Here is an 11,555-nt window from a genome sequence, read left to right as displayed (position 1 = left end):
CGAGTACTAGACGGGATACATGCCTGGTAAGGTTTGTTTGTGCATCCTTTATGCAAAAGAAGTAAAGAGATATGTTATTATTATCAATTGTAAGCGTTTTACCAACAACTGAAAAAAGCAATATTTGTCATTTATCTTTGGCGATTGAATGTTTTTTTTAAATGTTAAAGATCTTAAAATAATGTAAGTGAGATCAGTGCATAGACAAATTGGAGACCTTTTAAAAAACTTACAAATCTCATTTTGATGTTTTTAATAACAACGTAATTAAGATTATAATTTTATTTTGTATCACAAAGAAACAGTCGAAGCTTTTGACCATTAGTCATGTAAAGCAAATTAAAACACATATGTGTTACTAATGTCAGAGGCTATGACAAGAAACGGCTTCAATTAATAGTACTAAAAATAACAAATCCTTCAATAAATAATAATATCCAGCTGCTACGAGATGAAAAACACTAATATATCTCAATAGAACTGTGTGGACGAAGAAACAGTCAAATTATATAGACGTTGAAGGCACTGTTCCGTTTAACGGCCAACTATTTTTCTCGTCTCTTACATTCCTGTCGAACGTATGTGATGGCGAGTTGAGTTGTGATGTACAGTTCATTACACCAATGTGATTTCTTCTGCCTAGTGAAGAAATATTTGTAATCGTGTATTGTTCACGTCTATAACACTGCATGGTAGACATGCAAAATACTTCTCTACATCCACGACGAAAGTTGGAATTATAACACATGTAAATTGCCGGCTTGATGACACTGGAACTAAAAACAAGTATCACACATGCGTAGTACCAGAAATTGTCAATTGGAGTTGATGTCAAGAAACCAACGATTAGCTGAAGGAAATACATAGGTGAAATCAACACAACGTTTGAAAGTGCAGTGATCATTAACATTTTCACCATTTTAACTTTTGTTCTTGGAACGGAATTCATTGTTCTTTGAAATTGAAGACACACACCTGAATGTCTCCATATAAAGTGGAACACCTTGGCGTAAAGCACAATCATCATAACAACAGGCGATGTATACTGTATGATAAGTATAGAGATGATGTAACCTACTCCAGCCCACCGCGCCGTCTCTGGTGATATATATGTTGGACAAAAATGGTAGCTCACATTGTTTTTAGTAATGACAACTTCCTCATAAAAATACAGAGAAAAACTTGAAAAGACCATTGAAACAAAACAGGCAACTCCAATCATTCGTTTTGACGTACCACGTGTTACTTTGAATGTCAGTGGGTAAATTATGGTATAAAACCTGTCTACACAAATAGAGGTCAGAACAAAAGCTGTGACACCTAGTGTGAAATGCTGTAGGAAGCGAGTGATCCGGCACATAAAATCTCCGAATGGCCATTTTCCCACCAAAATACTTCCTGTTATCCAAGGAAGAGCTGTAATCGCAAAAAGTAGATCCGTACAAGCCAATCCGACTATGAAATAATTTGTAGTTGACTGGACCCTTCGACTTCGATAAATTACTAAGCACACTAAAACGTTTCCTAGTATACAAAGTATCCACAGTATACAAATAATTAATGTTAAAAATACAACCTGGCCGCTGCGGATATCTTCTGAGAGGCCATGTTCATTCATACTACAATCGATTCATATCAAGTTCTAATAGGTTAAATATCCATTCCAGCTGTATTGCGTGTGTTACACTACAGTATTCTGAATTGGTGGTTGTCATTTTATTACTTCATATTTGAAGACACCTTTCGTCAATTTTGTCTGTATTTTGCATTTTGTGTGCGATCTAACCGTAAATACACCTAAAACAGAATTAAACAAATCTAAATTAAATCAAATTTCATTATTCATGTAGCAATATTTGTACACAGAATGTACATCAATGTATAATTAATTAAAAGTTAAGAACAAAACTGTTTACAAATGTGTGACATTACTCTTCCTTTTTCTTCAAGAAAAATTTGGGAACACAATAAAATTGAGAATTGAAAGGGGGAATGTGTCAACCCGACCAAAGAGCAGACAACATCCGAAGGCTACCAATGGGTCTTCAAATGCAGCGACAAACCCCCACACCCGGAGGCGTTTTTCTGCTGGCCAATTAACAAAAATGTATATGTAGACCAGTTCAGTGATAATGGACGTCATACTTTGTCTTCAAGAAAAATTTGGGAACACAATAAAATTGAGAATTGAAAGGGGGAATGTGTCAACCCGACCAAAGAGCAGACAACATCCGAAGGCTACCAATGGGTCTTCAAATGCAGCGACAAACCCCCACACCCGGAGGCGTTTTTCTGCTGGCCAATTAACAAAAATGTATATGTAGACCAGTTCAGTGATAATGGACGTCATACTAAACTCCGATATAAACACAAGAAACTTAAATTAAAAATCATACATTACTAACAAAGGACAGCGGCTCCTGACTTTGGACAGGCGCAAAAAATCGGCTGGGTTAAACATGTTTTTTTTTCTAGATCTCAACCCTCCCCCTATACCTCTAACCAATGTAGAAAAAACAAACACACAACAACACGCACAGTACAACTCAGTTCAAAAGAAGTCCGAGTCCGATATCAGAATAGGTAACAAATAAACTAAACAAAATGACAATGATACATTAATCAACAAAGGACTACTAGCAGCTGACATGCTACATCTAGACCTCAATTAAACTGATTGAAAGATTATGTCTTCATATGAACATCCAGTACAATCCCTCCCGTTAGGGTTTTAATGTTACACTATCAGAAAATATATGAGAAGAACATAACCCGTATTATGCCAACAACTGGTTTTCGAATAAATGTGCTTATTTCCCGATGCAAAGACCCTATAAGGGATGGGAAATACCTGAACGTATAAGATGTATTCATGTTGAATTATATTTACGAATGATGTACTTGTACCGATGATAAAATAAAAGTAAATGTTTTGACTAGCTTGTGATATCGAAACATTTCAATTTTGTCATTTTTGTTGAGACAAAAATCAATTTTGTTGTGACAAAAGTAAATTTTGTTAATTTTGTTGAGACAAAAGTCAATTTTGTCAATTTTGTTGAGACAAAAGTCAATTTTGTGACGACAAAATTCATTTTTGTGACGACAAAATTCAATTTTGTGACGACAAAATTAACTCTCGTGAGACAAAAATCAATTTTGTTGAGACAAAATTCAATTTTGTCAATTTTGTTGAGACAAAATTCAATTTTGTTGAGACAAAAGTCAATTTTGTCTCACATTGGTCAATTTTGTCAATTTTGTTGATCACATTGGTCAATTTTGTCCCACAAAAGTCAATTTTGTCAATTTTGTTGAGACAAAATTCAATTTTGTCAATTTTGTTGAGACAAAATTCAATTTTGTCAATTTTGTTGAGACAAAAGTCATTTTTGTCTCACATTGGTCAATTTTGTCTCACAAAAATCAATTTTGTCTCACAAAAATCAATTTTGTCAATTTTGTTGATCACATTGATCAATTTTGTAAAATTGTCTCACAAAAGTCAATTTTGTGTAACAAAAGTCGATTTTGTATGCAAATTAGTTCACAGAAACCAAACTAAACTAATTTGAATACAAAATTGACTTTTGTCGCTCAATTTTCAAATTAGGTAACAAAAGTCAATTCTGTGTAACAAAAATGAATTTTGTCATGACAAAAGTGACTTTTGTCCGCTGATAGATAATTTTGTATGACAAAATTTTAAATTTGTAGTATGATACAAATTTTGTTAAACTGAACTCATTTTTGTTGAACAAAAGTCACTTTTGTCCGTACAAAATTGAATTTTGAGTACAAAACCACAAGAGTCCCATTCGGCGCCCCGTATATTCGCACCAAATAGCAAATAATAAAAGGCCTCAATAATGGCCGTTTTAATTTAAATGTTACACAAGTGTAGTCTTTTTCAATAAAGTCACAATCTTTTACATGTTAAAATAATTTACATTTACTATGACAAAAATCGAAGTTCGTAATTTTTTGTTAATAAATATAAGAAGATGTGGTGTTAGTGCCAATGAGACAACTCTCCATACAATTCACAATTTGTAAAAGTAAACCATTAAGGTTCAAAGTATCTTCAAAAATGAGCCTTGGCTCACACCAAATATCAATCTACAATAGGGCCCCTACGTGACTAGTGTAAAACCATTCAAACAGGAAAACCAACGGTATAATCTATTTTAAAGAACTTAGATATGAGAAACATCAACAACCGACAACCAGTCCACTTATAATCAGGAGTCGGTTTAAAAATACAACTTACGATTAAGATTGGTCGTAAGTCATAAACAATTCAGAATACTAACGATAAATCTTAGTTGTAATTTGTTTACGAAACCGACTCCTGGCTCCTGACTTACATATGTAGGACAGGGGAAAACAAATGTAGCATGTTTTACCAAGACAAAAAAATAACAAATTTTGGTTAAAAATGTCGGTTATTGATTTGGGGATGTACGGCGGTCGGGCGGCCGGCAACCAAATGTTGTCCGTGCATTTACCTAGAAACCGTTCATCCAAAGCTTTTCAATTTTTATATGTTGTTACAGACAACAAAATAAAGGTCAAGTTCAATAGTGACGATTTGGACTTTTACCGTTAAGGAGTTATGGTTCTTGAAAGATTGAAAAAATGGCTTTTAAAGTCGTGTCCGTGCATTTACGCATGAACTGTTCAACCAAAGCTTCCCAAATTTTAATATGTTGTTACTGATGACAAAATGGAGGTCAAGTTTAATAACGACGATTTAGACTTTTACCGTTCAGGAGTTATGGTTCTTGAAAGATTGAAAAATGGCTTTTCCAGTCGTGTCCGTGCATTTACTCATGGACCATTCAGCCTAAGCTGTTCAAATTTTAATATGTTGATGCTGATGACAAAATGGAGGTCAAATTTGATATTGACGATTTTCATTCTCACCGTTCATCAGTTATGGTTCTTGTGATATTGACAGGACAGAAATAAATGTTAATAAATCCGGTTTGCTGTCATTGTGACAGCCTCTTGTTATTGTTTGATATGGTGATAACAATTGGTCTGCATTAATTTAGTTTCGATAAACTCCCACGGTCCATTGAATTTCCTACGCTTAAATTTGTTCGAAAATAAGGGTCTAAATTAAGTGCCAAATTTCTCATGTTTTCTTTATAACTAGTCTTTTCATGTTCCAGATTTCATGAAAAAGTAATTATAGGTATTAATAAACACGGACACTAAAGACACTGAACATTTCAATGCGAGTCCTTTCAAATGATTAGTTTGACAGCCATTCAAATGAATTTGGTAATTACATTAAGATAAGTAAAGCCACCTACAACCATCAAAAAACATTTTGGTAGAAATTGTGATATATCGAACCGCTATACATTGTTACTAATTGTTTGTGATCGGAAATTTGATATTTTTACCGAAATCTCTGCAGTTTACCAAATTTGTTAAATTTCTGTAACGTTCAGATTTTGAAAATATGTAGATAAAAGGAACAAATTACTTTTATTTTTTTTTCTCCAATCTCAAAACAAAAGATTAAAGCTCTCTTTGTATGGAATTCAAAAGCCATTACTTGTCATTTTGTTTAAAACTTTCATTAGTTGCAAAGGATAAACTCATATTGTAAGTTTATAAAAGTGTTTCTTGTCATATTCATCCCAAAAAAAGATGCCCTTGAAAAGTACCTATAAAGGATCTTACTATGAATGGTTTCAAAGCAAACATTTATTGATTAAGAAACTCTAAAATACTAAATGAAAACTTCAAATACATTAAATTGGTTGATTATTGAACGCATTATCATGTTAACAAAGATGGTCATATTATAATATTGTTCTACGAAGTTAAGACACCAAAAAATAAAGAACAATCAGACCCAAGAACAGTGACAAAAGTTCTATAATAATTTGCATTTAACATTTTGAGATATATATTGAGAGTCCAATGACGTCGATGTCAGCAACTATAATAGGTTACGCACAGCCTTTAACAAGGAGCAAAGCCTATTTCTAGTACAAAAGCCAATATATCATCTTAATAAATAGTGATCAAAACATAAACAAATGAGTATACTGTTAGAATAAGTAAACACTGATCTGGAAATATTTCTATAAACGATCATATACTCCTCAACAAACGAGGCCGCTTTATAATTCCATATATATACATTTGATATTGCTTATTTATAGAACAAATTACAAGATTGTAAACTTAAGAGACGTTTGTTCTTTCTTCATGGTTCAAATGATTGTAAACTTGGCTTTAATAGTTAGATACATGATTTTTATTAGTAGTTATTTGCTCTGATCTATTTGTCAGTAAATGTGAGTATAGTCTCAGTTCTTAACTTAGTTTTTGTTGTTGTTGTTCGATGTATAGATACGCTGCTTTGTCCGGGTTGGTTTTCGGCTTTTCATCAATCTGATATGTTTAGCCCTTTTTAACTGATTTGTATAGTTTTTTTTCTTATGATGAATAGTCAAACCGCTGTCCCAATGATGTATGCATATGATATGACGTCGTGAAAACGAGACAGTTATAAGTTAAACCAACGACAATTTTCTTGATTTTTCCAATCTGAACAAGAGATTAAAAAACTGATAAAAGTGTACAAAAGTTTACAATAACAATTTCCACCAAAGTTCAAAGGAAGCAACTAAAGGAAACCCTACGGCCTTCAACAAAGAGAAAAACTCATACCGTATCGTCGATATAAAAGTTCCTGACATGAAAACTAAGAAAAATTTCAATTGATAAAACTAACGGACTATTCAATAAAACAACAAAACAATTATTAGCGAATAACAAATATGACATACATGACCAAAGAAACAATTGTACTACAGGTTCCTGACCGGTACAGGGCGAGGCACATACAGAATATGGCGGGGTTGAACTAGTTTGCCGGTGCGAAACCATCCCCTATCATTACATTGATACAAAAAACACTAATTAAAAGTATATATCGTGAATTTAGAATATGGTACATGTATCTGTGAAGAATAAAAAAGAATCTTAACCAATCAGGTGTCATCATTTGCAGTTTTATGACAAAGATGACAATGTGTAATGGAAGATTGAAGTAGAAACATTTGTTTAGTATATAACAAGAACCTGGTTGATTTTTTTTAGGATAAACATGTATCAAATGGTGAAAGAAGAAAACAAGTTCGACTTATAAAAAATATAACCAATACTTTAATGAATGAATCCTTAGTGTACCCACATACTTATGTACTTTTAAGTATACTGTGTTGTCGTTTCTGCTGTCTTTCATATGTGCATTTTGTTAAAAAAAATTGTACGTAAATCTGGCACTTAATTATTCTCGTTAAAATTCTTCTTCATGTTGCCATAACAAAATCGTTTATAACATACTGTACGGGTTTGGTCAGTGTTGAAGGCACTACGATGACATATGTTTACTTACATTTACGCCATTTGTTCTCCGGTATGGATAATTTTCTCATTGAAAAGCATAGCACACCTTCTTATTTCGATATAACGTAGAAATTCGACTTGATCTCTTCTCTACGTCATGTTTTTTAATGTTAAATGTGTATACATGTACATTGTATAGTTTGCTGTTCACTGTGAACAAAGTCTCCGTGTTGAAGACCGTACTTTGACCTATAATGGTTTAATATAAAATTTATAAATTGTGACTTGGATGAGGAGTTGTCTCAATGGCAACCATGCCACATCTTCTGATATCTATGTAACAGTAACAGCACTAGGTTTATATGTAGGTGTGATGTAGATATATATGATGTTTTCTTACCTGCCTCAGTGGCACTCATACCACATCTTCTTATATCTATGTAACAGTAACAACACTAGTTTTATATGTAGGTAGAGATGTATGATGTTTTCTTACCTGTCAGTACGCCTGATTTCTTAAGACATTGTGTTCCACATTCCGTCCTCAGCCATGTTTCCTATCTGAAAATCAATTAGATTTGACAACGATAAATCAGCGATGTTGTTGAAGAATTAATATTGATAATCAAATCCATTACGTCAATATATAATATTGCCATGACAACGTGACAAGCTAAAAATCCAGGAAAAAATGTCAACAGGTAGAAATAATCAATAGGTTGGTTAAAACACATGTCATTGTTCTTGCACAACGGCAGCAGTCAATAATTCAAAAGACTAAGACACAAGATTGTTTGTAACACCAGATTATTATTATTAACGTGTGATATATGTCATATATTTACCTTTAATTTTTCTACCTTAAATGACGGAGTTGAGTGTTTTAAGTTATATTGTTTGAATAATCCATAAATTATCGAATTTCAATTTTTTGAGCACACATATTACTTATTAACGACATAATTATTCGTTTATATTTAAAAAAAAAAGGGACGAATAAATGTTTCAAATTAACTTTTCGTAGTACACTGTTGTGCATTTAATCATGGACCAAAGCATAAAATAGCCAGTTAATATATAATATTTTCAGTGGAATATGGTTAATAAGATTGATAATAAATAGTTTACGAATAACAAAAACCGTGAGACATCATAAAAAAAGTGCTAATGGCTTCAATTAAAATTCATCGTATTTCCTATCTAGATTAATTAATCATTTCAGCTAGAAATAAAGGCCATATTAGATCCTTTTAATACGGGCCTATATATAATACAATTGAAACGTGATTTTCTTTCTAAAATTCAAGTTTTTAATGCACAAAACATTTCGTTCTGATTCCTTGTCTGGGTATGGTTATCATTTTATTTTAGGTAATTTTTTGTTATTCTGTAGACTTTAAAATATTTTGGCCACCTACATCACAGGAGAGACATTAATTGTCGAAACGTATTGGTGCCTTAAATTTGCCTTCAGTAAAGCTATCAATTTTGATTATATCGTAAATAACAAAGTCAGTATGACAAGATATGAGCTGGTCAGAATAAAATACAAACTATAACATTGACGTAATACTGTAAACGTTTGTCTTTTTGTAATAAATAGGATTAAATAGGATAACATTTGGCAATTAAGGGATCATAAAGGTCTGTAAAAACGAGTTTAAAAAAAAAAAACTGTTTTCTGAAGAACGTTGTAAAAGATATCTTCCTGTACCTTTATGGAAACAATATCCCTTTTTTCCTTTCGCTCACACATGGGGGATGTTATTTCCACCAACTATCCTAGACAAATGTGATAATTTGCAAAACCCGTGAAGCTTGAAACGACAAGTTTTGGTGTCATAAACTTTATGCTCTGATTTGAGAAATAACATGATATTAATAATATAGTACCAAAGTATAAAAATCGATTATTTTTCATTTAATTTTAACCATAGCGAGCCATGATGGTCATATCGAAGCCGGTTTCATATTCATATCACATGAACACCCTCTTGTCTTAACATGATGTACTATTTGCAACTGGATGTGTGAATACAAATCCATACCTATCATTCAGGTATCGCAGATCAAATTTATTCGTTCATAGTGTGTTAATATACGTTTTTTGATTGAGTTAAGCCTTCCAATTGATATTTTATCGGGTGGTTTTCTATGTTGTGATGTTATGCTATTGTTTCAGAAAAAGGGAGAAGGTTTGGTACCATTAAAACGTTTAATCCCGCTGCAAATGTGTGCACCTGTCCTAAGTCAGGAATCTGATGTACAGTAGTTGTCGTTTGTTTATGTAATATATACGTGTTTCTCGTTTCTCGTTTTTTATATAGATTAGACCGTTGGTTTCCCCGTTTGAATGATTTTACACTAGTTGTTTTGAGGCCCTTTATAGATTTGTGTTCGGTGTTTGCCAAGTCTCCGTGTTGAAGGCCGCACGTTGATCTTTAATGGTTTACTTTTATAAATTGTTATTTGGATGGAGAGTTGTCTCATTGACACTCACACCCCATCTTCCTATATCTATCTTTATTAATCGTTATTTCTCTATACGACTACAGTAAATGTATAAATCTTAAAGGCTAGGAACATATTCATACAAGACTATTTACTATCCAGTTACCAAAAAATAAATATACAATATTTTAGAATTTCTTGTTTACACTGTGTGTCAAAAGTATGGGAGCTATATATCTCCAATCACACACAAACACGTAATTATTTGATCACCGTTTACGTTTTTTATTTGATGAATTTATAACAAAATTGGAGTGTCAATGTTTTGAGGAAACCAAACTGAGTATAAAAAAAGGCGAAAATCCACAAGGGCAATCAAGGTCATACATTTGTAAGTCGAAAATAAAGTGATAACGCCATTGCTGAGGGGCATTAATTTTTATTTACAAAGGTATCATCCCGAGACCCCCCATATCATCCCGAGACGGAGTCGAGGTGCTGATATATGGGTCGAGTATGTTGGAGTTATGGTGCATTCATAATGACAATTCAGATTGTCCATGCATTAATGTGGGTTTGCAGTGAGATATGAGGTGAATATACAGAAAATGATGTTATAAGTTTTGAATTTGAGCGAGATCTAATTTTGAACAATGCATTTCTATGTTTTAGAAACGCGACTATAGTTGTAGTTAAGTTTTTATACATATTAGTTTGGCTTTTGTTGGTTTCGATTGTGTTGTAAATGATGTTGAAGTTAAAATGTATGATTAGAGTTTTGGAAGTTGAATACATATTAAGTTTCGTTATAATTGTATAAATAAACCAAATAAAATAAAAAATAGATACCAGGAATAAATTTAGTATATACGCAAGACGCGCGTTTCTTCTACAAAAGACTCATCAGTGACACTCGAATCCCAAAAAAGTTCAAAAAGGCCAAATAAAGTTGAAGAGCATTGAGATTTGAGAACCAAAATTCCTAAAAGTTTTGCCAAATACAGCTAAGGTAATCTATGCCTGAGGTAGAAAAGCTTTAGTATTTCAAAAGTAAATTTATAAATAAACATTGTCTATTTTTGTTTACTAGATTTCTATCAATACTTGGTTTCGTCGCTGGCATGCTTTCTCATTGGCGTATACCACTTATCTCCCTTGATTTATATAAGCTGATAATAAAAAAAATCTTTCTGTTGTATTTTTTTTTATCAGATATTCGGTTTTTTGTGTTTTATTCGGGTTCGACGGTTTGAAAGTTCATCTTGCCTTATCTAAGACTATAGTTAAGTTATAACAACTTTGAAAATTCTTTATTTCCAGTAATTAACTTTGACAAACAAAAGAATGTGAATTGATATGACTTATATATTTTACACACAAGCAATGGGTCGTATGATCGTTTATGAGACATATATATTGGAAACTGTTTTTAATCATTGGTTAATACTAAAATATCAAAACATGTGAAAGGTAGATGACTTTCGAGACTCAGAAGTTGTAAATAAACCAATTGTTTAAGTAGAAATTAATCATATACTATAGTTAAGATTACAAGTGTCATAAAAAGTGATAATGTGTGAAATTTAATAAAAACGATATGCGAATCTTGCGTCATCAATGCTTTACAAGGGGAGACGGATCTTTACTAGTATTTTCTAGTTTCCGGATCCCGATCTGTGTCATTTATGTTTAACAAGGGGAGATGGATCTGTACTAGTATTTTCTTG

At 32.4% G+C, this 11,555-nt stretch overlaps 1 protein-coding gene across 1 annotated transcript; it reads right to left on the bottom strand.

Annotated features, from left to right (window-relative positions):
• Positions 1-334: 334 nt before the first annotated feature.
• On the bottom strand, positions 335-9,179 carry LOC134685639 (probable G-protein coupled receptor 19). Its single transcript, XM_063545575.1, has 3 exons — positions 9,092-9,179; positions 7,874-7,938; positions 335-1,797 (listed from the first exon to the last, which is right to left on the bottom strand). The coding sequence occupies exon 3, from the start codon at positions 1,616-1,618 to the stop codon at positions 506-508; it is 1,113 nt and encodes a 370-aa protein (XP_063401645.1). The 5' UTR covers positions 1,619-1,797; positions 7,874-7,938; positions 9,092-9,179; the 3' UTR covers positions 335-505.
• Between the last annotated feature and the right edge of the window lie 2,376 nt (positions 9,180-11,555).

Source organism: Mytilus trossulus, chromosome 9, assembly GCF_036588685.1.
Source record: "Mytilus trossulus isolate FHL-02 chromosome 9, PNRI_Mtr1.1.1.hap1, whole genome shotgun sequence".
In the NCBI taxonomy this organism is placed as follows: domain Eukaryota; kingdom Metazoa; phylum Mollusca; class Bivalvia; order Mytilida; family Mytilidae; genus Mytilus; species Mytilus trossulus.
The sequence above is the reverse complement of the archived record's forward strand: the minus strand, read 5'-3'. Positions and strand labels throughout refer to the sequence as shown.